Below are 14,599 nucleotides of genomic sequence, written 5' to 3'. Positions count from 1 at the left end.
TAGAATTAATGATAGCTCCTGTGACATTTTAAGTGTGTCTTGGCTACAGTAAGAGAAACTGACTGCACCGTTAGGATTTGTAATTGGCCAACATTGTATATTCTCATTTTTGTGTTTTCTTTATATACTTAACATTTATATTCAACAGTTGGACAACAACTGTCTTTAACTGAGACAAATTAAAAATAAAGTAGTTCAGTAATAAAATTAGAGCAACTGATTTAAAGTGGTAAGATTGGAGTGACCCCTGGCTTCTTTGCACCAGAACGGTTTTTTATTAATAAAGTACTGTACATCGTGCATAACCTGTTAACCCAGCAACAACAATCACATAATGAATCAGAGGTCTCTAAAGTAAATGCTGGCATCATTTTGTGTTCAATAAGCCAACAAGTATAAACCAGGCACACTTGGTAGCTATTAAGCACATGGTAGTTCTCGTCTGACGGTGTTTACATGTTTGCTATATAAAGTGAGTAAAAAAGAAAGGTAAACACAGTTGAGAGACCAAGATCCTGTCTTGCTTGACGAGTTAGACTCTTTGCATGTAAGGATTCCGAAACAGAAGAAAATGAGGTGTGTTAGCTCTCACAGGCTATCTTCCTTAATGAAGGTTCTGTCAGCTCTGTGGTCGATGTTTTGTAAGACAACAGTATGAAAAAGATTCATGATGATTAAGAGACGAGATGAAACTCCTTCCAATAACCTGTCTTTTTCTATAATCAATGCTGCATTCTCCATCATGAATTGTGCACACGACATCCTGAAAGAAAGTTATATACCTTGGTGCATCTTCCAACCAAAAAATATGAAAGTAAAGCAAGAGCACACCTAGGATTTATATTTTGCAGTCAAAATAACATTTATACCCAGCAAACAGTCTGAGCTCCTGAAAAAGAGAGAAATTATGTTAGGAATGAGGGACAGAAGATTTGGGTCCCAAAATAAATGTGTTTAAGAGTAACAATGGGAGGTATGGTTTTAGAAATGCTGGAACAGCTCCCATATTTTATTTGGATTCTATATTGTCTCTCATGAGCCCTGCTCTTTTCACTGACTTGTAAATCATGGGCTAAAAACAGAGGGCAAAAGTGAGATGCTCAAACGTAACATACTAATACAACATAACTGATGGCAGATTTTTCATTATGCAGAGCGCAGCACTGAAAATAGAACAATACAATTTATTGGAAGAAGTTTCACTTCATCTCAAGACAGAATGTGCATGTGTGATAAAAAGTGTGTGCAGAGCAAACCCTAATACAAAAACAAAATATTCACAGCACGCAAAGAGTTAAAGAGAAATATTTGCACAGAAAATGAGTGTGAGGCATTGTCCCTCCTCCCACTAGAGTAGAGTGACAGTGACATCACAGCCCCTGGTGAAGAGAGGGAGAGGGAGAGAGCGCATATCTTGCACTATTGGCATGTACATGGTGTCTTCATTTCCAGCTGTCCGAGAACTCGTGAGCTACTGCTGAATGTCTCAGGCATTCTTGCCCTTTATCTACTCATGCAAAGAACCAAAGAAATGCTGTTTCTAGGACAATCCATTTAACTTGTTTTTAACATTGAAGAAAACAAGAAATCTTGGAAAAAGGGACTTGCAAACTCACCAATTTTTATTTCTTTATTATTTTTTTTTTTGTCAGCACATAAATTATTCTGTGTCCAAAGGTATTTTGCAACCGAACGGTAGATTTGTGTGCTTCCCATAGACAGAGCTCCTGGATGTATAACTGATTCTCTGCTGATCGTTGCAATAGCAGAAGACATCTTATGTGCTGCATTTTTAGGACATCATCGGTCCTAAATGGGATTATTTTTAGCTAGTGCTTACTTGACAAGAACATTACTCCTACACAGGATCTCGCTCTGTTCTTATTGTCTGCCTAAGATTGGAAACTGAAAAAAGGGTAGCTGTTGATAAAGGTAATTCGGAGGATGAGAAGTTCTGCAAAATGCAATATATTCCTTCCAGGAGGAAGACATTACAACTAGTGAGAATGTCAACCAAAATCCTATTATTTGTCCATTAGAGAAGGCAAGAAGGCTGTATTTGAACGCTTTGCGCATCTGTTATATGGTTCTCTAACTTCTGAAGATGAGAATGAGCCATAAAAGGTGGTTTAGAGCGAACTACAAACAAGCACTGTTTGTGTATGAAAACCTTTCAGGATTTAAAACTGCTAAGAACTCAATCCTTACATGCCTGCGGTGTCTCCTCTTTTGACAAACGTGGGAGTGGATATGAGCTTACCTACAAATTGTGGGTTTCTGACTCTCACAGACCCCGGCGTCCGTAAAATCTATAATGGGAATGTGTACGGGTCACCTTGTGCGGTCAATCGCCCCATTGATATCACACAGAGGCGAAGACGGTAACTATTTCTATTTATTTGAATCTGAACAAAGCTAAACTTGCTGGAGTTGTGTAGTGCAGGGGGTTAAATTAAAACAGTGAATTGAAGTCTGGTGACAGCTTTCAATATGACTTAATTCAGTTACTGATAGTTACATGCTGGTTACATTGCTGGTCACAGTAATTCCTCTGCATTTGGGTCACATATGAGTAAGATACATTCATAAAGAAAGTCTGTGGCTCTGATGCAGCCCTCAAAGATTTTTGTTGGGACCTCAGCTTGACATGAAAACCCTTAGGTCTTATTGTAATTAATCATTGAATAAGATGTCTTGAAAATCACGCTATGCTTCCTTATGTGGTCTCTCTCTATATAAAATTGAACATGTATTATTTAGTTCATTGTTGTTTCAGTCATCTTGAAATCTCTCCAAGTATGTTTTGTTGGTATTTGTTTAAATAAATGTATTATACTAATAATAGGTAACTGCAAACTAGGTGGCCCAGGATAATAGCAAAACACCCTTATGAAACTACACCCAGATCCCATTTGCTTCTGCTTGAGCCCTGAAAATATTACTTGCTTTGTGGGGCAATGTTACTAGTTTGAATTTCTGATTGAAATAGATACAGAAAATATAAAAAGTAATTTAAAAAAATGAGAATATTTGTTACTTTTAGCACAGAGCATTAAACTTGAAAATATACATATATACAACTTCCTGTTCTGAGTTTAATCAGGTATGTGTTTAGTAAACTGTTTCATAAGAAAATACCCCCCATCTCTCCTAGGGAACCTTTGAAGATGTGGAGGGGGTTTTACCTGGCAGGCTAGATTTTATTTCTTCCACTAGGGCTCATGCTGTCTTGTTCTGCAGTGCTAGCTTCCTATTCAGAAACATTTATGGTAGGACTGGGAGACTCAATTGGTTAAAACCTATGTTATTTGCATTTTTTGAGAACTTCTATGTTGGGAGGTTATACACACCACAGTCCTTGCCTCAGGTGTTACAACAACCCCCTCCCATAAAACATTTGTTATTGCACTTTGCAGAAACTTGATACTCGCAAAAACTACTTGATATATTGTGAATGCAGCTGTTACTTGGACTACAGTTGATATGCCCCACATCCAGCATGGAAAAGTGAACATAAATACACACCAATTCAATATTTCTAGAAAACATTTTACCCTGATGCACAGGAAACCTCTGCTGTAATTGACCACATGCCAGCACAGGAAACGCAAAAGGAAATTTCAAGTAAATACCTAGAAATGCGATTATTTACCATGCTAGCTGTATTTTCCATTGTGCTGATTAAACAGTGCATTCTTCTTCACACATAGCACAAATATAACTCATTAGCACAGAAGTTCCAATACGATTGTCAGGATTTTTTTTCAGACCACAATTTGTTGTTTATATATTAACAATAACATGAACACAAGTTAAGGTGTAATGGTACAAAAGGACATACTGATTCTGCTTTTGGAAGCTTACAGTGTATTGGGTTGAGTTAATGAAATAGAGGTGGATAGAAAGATTGGGCGAGAATAATTTGATTGTAACAAAGGGCACATGGCAAAATCTGTGGTGTGGTGAGCTCTCAAACATGGGAGATGAGGGCTTCTAATTGCATTGGAGTTGTCCTGTGGGGTGGGATGAGCTGTAGAAATAAGCAAAAAGAATGAAAAGGAGAAAAATAACCATGATAGAAAGTTAGAGAGTATTTACTCACACCAAATATAAATGGTTCTGGTAACCAAGTGGTTTCCATCCAGTGTAACTTCAGTATATCTCCATCTGTTCACTTTGTGATAAGTTCAGTTTGTATGAGTGAACAGTTGCTTAACTGTTGTTCCAAGCAAAGGCCTGCAGTTCATTCAACTGCAACTCAAGTATGAAGATCAGATGCTTACATACAAGCAAGAGGTGTTGCACACCTAGCCATTCAAGCAATTACAAACAAGCCCGGCAAAAAGGCAAGTGATGGCTGTGAACTTCTGGCCCAAGGGAAGGGAAGCCAAATGGGCCTGTGTTTGTTGTGCTACTGCTGCTGGATCATGTAAGGCAACGTTCTTCATCTCCACTGAGTTCCTTTATGTTGTCACAGTGTGTGAAAGTGTGTTGATTAGCAGAACGAGAAAGTTGTTCAGGAAAGATGGCCGAGGTGGCTACCTAAGCATTCAATTCCATGTCCAGAAAAACTGAGGAATATCCCGTGCTTTAGTATTTGTTTAGCAATGAAGGACGGCTAAAAACCATGCTATACATTGGCATGGCGAAAAAGACATTAGGTGACATATCTAATGCACTCCCACCGTTGGGTGACCAGACTAAAATAAAAAAAATTTACAGTAGATATGAATTAAAATCAGAGCTGATGTAGTATGTTGCTTGGTTTAGTCTGTGATTTTATATTGAGAATGTGTGAATCCAAAACTGTTATTTGCTTCTGAGGGGGAAATGTGCACTTGAGCTTTGGAAGTAATTCATTGTGAACTGTAAACAGGCTGTTGTCAGCCACTTTCTCATTTTAACACTGAGCAAATCAGGCATGAATTAATATAAGGGTTTGCACACTAGAGAATGAAACCTTTATCCTTAATGACATGAGGAAAAATTAGTATTAACTTATTAACCTTATAATAGCAGGAGCTTATGATATATATGAAATGTGTGTGTGTGTGTATATATATATATATATATATATATATATGTATGTATATAAAATGTTCTATATCATATGGAAGTATTTTAATGTACATTACAGCTGCATTGTGCCTTAAGATTTTCGTGTTATCCATTTTGCAAATACGTTTGCCCCTTCCCACACCCACAAGCTCAATGGTCAGTCCATAGGGTAGGAGGGCAGCTGAAGTTGTGTCAGGTAAATGCCTTTTTTAATATGTATTCTACTATACTAAACTGTTCCCTTAACGTTCTTTCCTGAACTACTTTTTGCCTAATGATAGCTTAAGTTACAATATGAAGGGTGTCCAGTAATTCCTTTAAGGAAAGTGGTCAAAATGCACAAAAAGTATATATGTATGTATTGTCTTGGATGCTTCTGAAGGGTGATGTGATAACCGGTCAAATTGTAATAGCAGTCACCTAGATGTACCGTATTGACTCGATTATAAAGTTTGGTGCTATTTTTAAAGAAAAAATACACATTAGTGGAATGGTAAAACAGTATTTTATCTAATGAGCAGGAATACATGTATTTTAACATTTTTGGTATCTATCATGCAGTTAGTCAGCATAGGTTATATAGAAACAAAAATATGGAAAACCACTAGGCATTTTAAGGTCCCCCCTTAATTCATAATGCACCTTACTTATAAATATGCTACTCTGCCCCCCTGATATGCTACTTTGCCCCCTAGATATGCCACTCTACCTCCCTGGTATGCCACTCTGCCCCCCCAGATATGCCATTGGTTTATGCTGGTATCATACACATATATGGACAAAAGTATCATGGCACCGACTATTACACCGACAGGGACTTTTATGACATTGCATTCTAAATACATAGACATTAATTTGTAGTTGGTAGCACAGTTTATAACAGCTTCCACTCGTCTGGCAATGTTTTCCACAAGATTCTGGAGTGGTTCTGTAGGAATCCATCCAGTAGATCATTTGTGAGGTCAGGCACTTCTGTAGAGCCCTGCGCGGGACTGCTTTATTAATCCTGCTCCTGCTGATTTTTTGTCCAATCCCGCCCGCTCCCGCAATGTGTGTGTGTTCCACTCCCGCAACATCCCAATGCAGTCCTCTACACTGATGTTGGACAAGAATGTCTGGCTTGCAATCTTTGTTCTAGTTGATCCGAATGGTTTTCAGTAGGGTTGAGGTCAGGGGTCTGTGTGGGTCGGTCAATTTTTTCCACACCAAACTGATGAAAGCATGTCTTTGTAGACCTTGCTTTGTGCCCTGGGCAAAGTATTGCTGAAAAAGCAAAGGGCCTTCTCCACTGTTCTCACAAAGTTGGAAGCATATCATTGTCCAAAATATCTTTGATATGAAGGTTTCCCTTCACTGAAGGAAAGGGGCCTAGCCCAACCCCTGGAAAAAGCCCCATACCATTATCCTGCTCCACAAAGCTTTACAGTTGACACAATGCAGTCAGGCAGGTAACGTTCTCCTGGCATCCACTAAACCCAGACTCGCCCATCAGATTGCCAAACAGATCCGTTACTCCACAACACACATTTCCAGACTCCAGTGGAGGCGTGCTTTACAGCATTTGGTCCGAGGCTTGGCATTGTACTTGAACTCTTCAGCTATGGAATCAGCAGAGTGTTGGTGACTTTTATGCCATATGCCTCAGCACTCTATGACTTTATGTGGTCTTCTGCTGCTGTTCCTATAATATCTAGCAGGGATGAAATTTCACGACCTGACTTACTGCAAAGGTGGCATCCTATAATAGTATCACGCTTGAATTCACTGAATCCTTCAGAATTACCAATTGTTCCACACATGTTTGTAAATGCAGACTGCATGGCTAGGTGCTTGATTTTATACACCTGTGGCGATGGATCCGATTGAACCACCTGAATTCAATAATTAAGATAAGTTGACTTAGTTATTCTGTTCATGAACAGTGCATGATGAATCTTTCTCATTGTCAGAAAGCACCACTGCTTGTTGTATGAGGTGTTTGTAGGTATTGAGATGTTGCTTTGAAAGCATGTTGTTACTATGCCACAGTACTTGGAACTTTTCCCAAGTGTGTTGCTAGTGATCATTTTTAACAGCTTTATAAGCATTTTTAACAATGATTTATGAATTGTTGTGTAAACCTACTGTCTGTATAGCCAAAACAGTATATTATGATCACTGATATCATTCATTAAGTGCCAGTACCTTGCAATGCTATAGTCTGAAGATTATATAATCATGTGAAGACTTTCAGAAAGCTAGTCTAGTCTATGGTTCAAAAAGAAACAAGGTAAAATGGGGTAATATTTTGCCTACGAGGAAAGTGTAGTTGTGGTTCCCAGCCCTGACTTCCATTTTTTTGTTGAATTCAAGCCAAATAATTACAAAGAACCCAATACCATTTGGAGTACAGTTTGTTTAGGAAGGATGATTACTTTGTGGGACCGAGTCACTGCGTCTCTCTTTCCTTCCCTGATGTCTCTTTTTTCAGAATGTTTAGAGCATATGAATGTCGGACCATTTTCTGCAACCCTAAAAGTTACAATATTTTATAGAAACTGTGTTTATAAATTAAATTGTGCAAATAAAATATATTATACTTGCCAAATGCCCTACTTAGTTATTCAAATCAATACGATGTAAAGTTTCACAAAAGTCTCAATAAAAGCCTTAGCTCCCTAGACAATCCTTGTCAATCGGACTGGCGATGATAAGCCAGCTTTAATGGTCAGCCACCACTTGATTATGTAAGTGCGGCCTACAGCTGGATGTGTGTGGCTGCGTGGCATATCCAGCCAACTGCTGCAAACTACAGCGTCCATTCTGCTGCTAGAGTGCCAGATCAGGTGAGTATGGCGTGCTGTCAGCACACCGGTTATTTGCCAAGTGTGCCAGATGGCCAGTCCAGGCCTGCCTGTCACCATCATTTGTATTTAGTTAATACCTGATATCCATAAAAGGTTTCTGAGCAGGTTTGATAAATATCATTATCAGCTTTTTAATAAATTGGGGAAAAAAATTAAACATGCCTCAGCAACTTTTAAGTAACAATTTTGTTCTAGAGCAGCTCTGACAAAGTTTGTAATTTAATAATTTTGTCTGAATGCTACTTTTGAAACAGTGACGAAGTTATAAATTTCCCATAAAAAGTATTCTCCGGCGGTATGTCTTTAGCCTTGCTTTTCCGTTGATTTTTCCTGTTGCCTCCCTCTGTCCTGACGCCACTGCTCTCGCTCCAGACCTTTTGCCTGTCTCCTGTGTTCTTTTGTTTTTGTTAACTCCTGTCCCACCTGGGTTCCCTCATTATTGAGTTAAATTTTAATTCCTCTCGTTTTCTCCTCAGCTCCCCACTCCACCCCTTTGTCATTGGAGGTAGATAAATATTACATATTGCTCTTTTGTAACTTTCTGCATTTAACTATATTAAGGCGATGATAGATAGAAGGGCCAGTGATTCATGCTTTCTAATGACTGGGAAAGCTTCTAGCAGTCTCTGATTTCATTCAAACAGATCCTACTGGGCTTAGTTATTAAAGTTACCTATTCAGCCACCAGAGAACTAGATCAGGAGAATTGCTTTGCTGCTGTTGTTAGGTAATTAAATGTAACGTACATTTGGTAATTTGGTCTTGAATCACTGAAAAAGAAAAGAAAGCATGTAACATTTTTATGACTTTATTATTAGGAAGGTTTTAATCAGTCATTATGATGTAGAGGATAGCATAAGCAACATGTAGAAATGCAGCAGAATAAATGCATTTAGAGGCTGATGTAGGCTGTACTAAAAGCCATGGGAGCTGGATCCCTCACAGCTTTAAATTATATTTCACTGATAAATAATCAAGCAGCATATTGAAGAGGAAGACACTGGGTTTCATTCCTTTAATGGAACTTGAAAACATTTAATTTCTCCACCTTCACTATGCTTTGGGGTCTATTCATTCAAGGGAGATTTAAAACCACAACTCCTTCTGCAACCACCTCTTCTTTTAGTGACCAAAACACATGTAGTGCCGGCATGGCCCTTCTTGCAGTGTTGACTCTTTATAATACATAGTGAAGTCATTTAAATGAAATGTTTCACTTCCATCTCAACTCACTGTTTAGTAAATGATAATAAGTACATACTTGCCCAATGGATGAAATTTTGGGAATAACACCTGCTTTTTCTTTTTTTCTTACATGTGTAAATCATCAGATATTACTTCATTTGCAGACAGTTTTGCATTTGTCTTTGTAAGTCAATTTCAATAGTCTAAGTTTTCTGCTGGCAGATAGCTCAGAAAAGCTAATTGGTTGGTTCTTTTGTATGAAATGTGAGAAACTGTCACATTCACACTCTGATCCGTCTCTATGGGTGAGAAGAAGATTGGCTATATGCTTTTGTTAAAAAAAAGTTACCTGTATTTTTCTCAGCCTTCTCATTAACAGTTTCTTATGTGACATTTTTGTGACCTTTAAAAGGCAGCTGCATTTAATATGAAGTTTAAAAAACTATATTAATACCACAGATGTAAGCAACATAGCCAGTGTTCCTCCACTGTTTTGTACGTAAATAGTTTAATTTATATGAACCCACCCAGAAAAGTAATGTGTTTCCATTCATTAAAAATGATTAATCTACTCTTTAGTACTAAACTTAACTATAACCTAATAATGTGCTTATACGCTACTACAAAATATAAACTTAAATATTTCCAAATATAACTTAATGGATGTTTGTGAGTATTCATGAACAATATCAATAGGATCTGAACTATCAATGTACACATTTTGCATTATTAAACACAAGGATTCAATTTTTTTTTTAACTTTCTCTTGTGTTATTAAAATGGATTGGATGCCAATTATATAGTAATATTTTTTTTTTCATTTTGGGGGAAGAATGGTACTTGCTCCTTTAACAATGTACAACAGTTAAATGGAGGAACTGCGTAGTATAAAACTTTGATCATTCTTTGTCCTTGCTGTAGAGGAGTCAGGAAGGATATGGTTACTCCAGGGGAGAGTGAGACTCAGGACAGAGAAAGATAAGATCTGTACAATGCATGACTTCAGATAGAGAAGAAGTCTCAGAAAGGATTACCATAAAAATAACAAGATTTCTTTCTGAAAATGTTGTTAGGTTTCCATAGGAATGTTACTAGACCAGTGTTATGATGTTGATTTTAAGCTTGTAAAATCATTGTAAATCTGTTTGCATTGCATTACATACGCTATGTACTGCGGTATATTACATATTTATATTAACCCTCTTAGACAGTATGCACTAGAGTACATATATCTATAGTATGTAGGCAAGTGGAAAAGTATGGCGGCTGGACAGTTCCTTTATGAGATAAACTATATGACCAAAAGTGTGTGGACACCCCACCTAATTGTTAAGTTTAGGTGTTTGATTTTCCACACCTGCTAGCAATGGGTGTGACAAACACATATGTATCCAATTTCCACAGACAAACATCAGTAGTAGAATGGGTCGTAGGGAAGAGCTCAATGACTTTAAATATGGCGCTGTCATAGGATGCCACCTTTGCCACTAGTTAGTTCATATAATATATGTCCGCCCTTCTAGATCTGTCCCGGTCCACCTTAAGTGCTATTGTGGTGAAGTGACAGTGTCTAGGAGTAACAACACCTCTGCCATAAAGCGGTAGACCACCCCTACTCATCGGGGCTACTGAAGCATGTAGCATAAAAATTACCTGTCCTCTGTAGTATCGCTCACTACAGAGTTGCCTCTGGAATAATTGCGAGCTTCGTGAAATGGATTCTCATGACTGCGCAGCCAGGGGCGGGCTGGGCCGGGGGGCAGGGGGGCAATTGCCCCCCAGGCTGCCCGAAATCTAATCTAAACGGCCGCTGGGTGCCGATGCCGCCGGCCGGCGCTACTTTAATACTTGTTTTTTAAATTTAATATGGCAAGCCGGATCGGCTATTAAATGGAAAAAAAAAATAGTATTAAAGCAGCGCCGGCCGGCGACATCAGCACCCAGCGCCCGTATGCAATGGCCGCCAAGTGATGGGAGCAGTGTGAGGGGTGAAAGCTCCGCCCCCTCGCACTCACCTTTCACCCCTCACGCTGCTCCCATCACTATGCGGTTATCAGATTGTTGGAAATCGAATCTAAACACCCGCTGGGTGCTGATGCTGCCGGCCGGCGCTACTTAAATAATTAAATTAAATAAATAAAAAAAAGGATTAAAGAAGCTCCAGCCGGTGGCATTAGCACCCAGCGGCCGTTTAGATAAGTTTTCCAGCAGTCTGATGGCCGCATAGTGATGGGAGCAGCGTGAGTGGTGAAAGGTGAGTGCGAGGGGGCGGAGCCACTTCACTTGACTTGCCCCCCAGGCCTTAGGCTGCCAGCCCTCCCCTGCGCGCAGCTGTACAGAAACCCAGATCACTATGTGCAATGCCAAGCGGCATTGAGTGATGTAAAGCACACCACCACTGGACTCTGGAACACTGGAAACATGTACTCTGATGAATCAGTAAGTCTGATGGACGAATCTGAGTTTGGATGCCAAGAGCATGCTACCTACTAGAATGCATAGTGCCTACTGTAAAGTTTAATGGATGGGGATCATGGTCTGGGCTGTTTTTCAGGGTTTGGGCTAGCCTCCCTAGTTGCAGTGAAGGGTAATGTTAAAGCTATAGCAATGCTAACATCAGTGCCCGACCTCACTGACAGATGCTCTACTGCAGGGGTGTCCAAGTTTTTTCTGCAGTGGGCCACTTCATTTTTCACTGAGAGAAAATATGGCCTTTTAGCTTTATAATGCATATTAATACAGGATTCATTTGGCAATAATGAAAAAAAGCAGTGGACAAACAGTTTTCTGATTAACTTATATATCATTCTATCAATACTAAATTACTTAAACAGTAACACAAAATCAGTCCACAAACCATTTAAAACAAGTTTAGCCAAATAAAACTGCACTAGGCTGGAGCACGCTGTGGGTACAAGCTTGATTTAAGCTGGCTGATGCACACTGGAGGCAGCGCCAGATTAAGAGCATCATGGGCCTGGTGCTGAGGATTTTGGGGGCCATTTTATGGAAATAAATAAAATAGAATCTTAACGCATCGGCATCAATGTATACTGCATAGAGATAACATCAGTGCTGGGCAGATAGTATAAGATAGAATCTTATGTAATGGGATTGGGAGGACATCAGTACACTAAACAAGTCATCATACATGGGACACCTGAAGCCACAATTTACTGCCACTAATCCTTTTTAATAAAATATGAAACAGAGTAAATAACACAAGACCTTCACTTTTCCTCTCACTGATTTCTGGGCCAAGAAAGTTTTGTCCTCTGAAGTGACTACAAATTCTGGAGGGAGTTTTATCTCTGGATAAAGTAAAAATGAAATAGTTCAATTTATTCCTACAGAAAGTAAAGTGGCAGGAAACAGACAACCAAAAACACACCAGGACAGGCTCTGCCACACCGACACCCAAACACACACACACCAGGACAGGCTCTGCCACACCGACACCCAAACACACGCACACCAGGACAGGCTCTGCCACACCTACACCCAAACACACACACCAGGACAGGCTCTGCCACACCAACACCCAAACACGCACACACCAGGACAGGCTCTGTCACACCGACACCCAAACACACACACACACCAGGACAGGCTCTGCCACACCGGCACTCAAACACACACCGGGACAGGCTCTGCCACACTGACACCCAAACACACACACCAGGACAGGCTCTGCCACACTGAAAAAAAAATATTTTCTACACTTCCTTGTCATTAACTCCCCCTTTTGTATTTTTGCCCCTTGTGTATTGATGCCCCAGCCAGGCCTCCTTTACTATTGATTAATGTAAAGATTGAGGCTGTAATAGCCGCAAAGGGGGGCAACTCGGTCTTAATGAATGTGATATCCAACAAGCTCATGTAAGTGTGATGGTCAGTTGTCCACATACTTTGGTTATATAGGGTAGATTAACAGGGCACTAAATAAGTCTTGCTAATCAAGAACTGTATACACACACATTAGGCTTTAACAGGAGACACTGTCTTGAGAAGAGCTATTCTGTATGCTCAACATTACCTGCTGGTAGAGTTTATTTCCACCATGTCTGTCTCTGATAGCTTTTATCGGTTCTAACATGATTTTCAGACTTCATTAGGAAAAATGTTGTCTTTATATTCTGCGTTCTAATATGCAGAACCTAATTTAACATATAATGTACTGAATACTTTTACACAAGTGTAGTGTAAATATATTAACCTTACTAGGGCTGCAACTAACAATTATTTTCATAATCGATTAGTTGGCCAATTTTTTTTCCCCATTAATCGGATAAAAAAATTGTTTTTTAAATTTTTTGTTTAAAATAATTTAATGAACAAAATGGATGTTAAAAACAAACAGAAGAATAAAAAAATTTTTAGAAAAATGCATTTCTTGTTTTTATTTCCCAACCTGCCCCCCCCCAGTTATGCACATTTGAGCCCAGGCTTTCCACACTGCCTCCCAGATATGCCACATACCCCCAGATATGCCACTTCCCCCTCCCCAGATATGCCTTATATCCCCTATATTCCTTATACCCCCTGTATGCCTTATACCCTCAGATATGCCTTATACCCCCATATGCATTATATCCCCCTGATATGTAACTGTGCCCCCTGAAATGCTTTATACCACCTGATATGCCACTCTGCCCCCCAGATATGCCACTCTGCCCCCTCCAGATATGCCTTATACCCCCTATATGCCATAGTGCCCTCTGATATGCCTTATAACAGATATGCCCCTCTGCCCCCCCAGATATGCCTTATACCCCTTTTATGCCACTGTGCCCCCTGATATGCCTTATAAACCCGATATGACATTCTGCCCCCCTGATATGCCACTCTCCCCCAAATATGCCACTCTGCCCCCCAAAATATCTTATACTCCCTATATGCCACTGTGCCCCCTGAAATGCCTTATATCCCCTATATGCCACTGTGCCCCCAGACTTACCCTCCGTGCTCCAACCTCTGCTGCTGGCCGGCACTTTCGCTCTATGACTAAGCACCGGCAGGTCATGTGATGCCGATGCTCCATCATAGAAGCCCCAGCAGTAGCAGAGGTTTTTTGTGTGCATTGTGCAGGCAACCACTGGCTGCCAGAGAGTAAGATCCTGGTCCCCTGCAGCGCTGCAGTGACTCCTCCTCTCTGGTAGCCGGTGAACGTTGCGCAATGTGCGCAGACAACCTCCACTGTGCTGGCCGATACTTCCACCAGGGCTTCTGTGGTGGAGCACCGGAAGGTCATGTCACACCGGTGCTCCAGAATAGAGGCCCCGGCGGAATTGCTGACAGCAGCAGAGGATGTCTGTGCAGCGCCTGTCAGAGAAGAGCATCCAGGTCCCCTGCAACGTTGCTGGCGATCTGGATCTTAGTGTTATAGTCCGACCTCTATTTGGGGTCGGATTATAAAACGAAGGGTATTTTTCAGAGCATTTGCTCGGAAAAAACCCTAATCTCATATTCAATAAAATCGATTCAACTAATAGATAATAATATTCATTTGC

At 40.0% G+C, this 14,599-nt stretch overlaps 1 protein-coding gene across 2 annotated transcripts in view; it reads left to right on the top strand.

Moving 5' to 3' along the window:
- Window positions 1–14,599, top strand: part of PDE4C (phosphodiesterase 4C) — a 96,038-nt gene that overhangs the window by 19,903 nt on the left and 61,536 nt on the right. The window contains exon 1 of one of the 2 annotated variants that reach the window (XM_053463913.1): window positions 261–2,381. The exons of the other annotated variant lie outside the window; for it this stretch is intronic. Coding sequence (XP_053319888.1) covers window positions 2,209–2,381 — 173 coding nt within the window. The 5' untranslated portion in view covers window positions 261–2,208. Of the gene's footprint in view, window positions 1–260; window positions 2,382–14,599 lie in introns of those variants that run through there. 2 annotated transcript variants of the gene reach the window in all.

The sequence above is a fragment of the Spea bombifrons genome, chromosome 1, assembly GCF_027358695.1.
Source record: "Spea bombifrons isolate aSpeBom1 chromosome 1, aSpeBom1.2.pri, whole genome shotgun sequence".
NCBI lineage: Eukaryota > Metazoa > Chordata > Amphibia > Anura > Pelobatidae > Spea > Spea bombifrons.
This window is presented reverse-complemented; position numbering and strand designations above follow the sequence as displayed.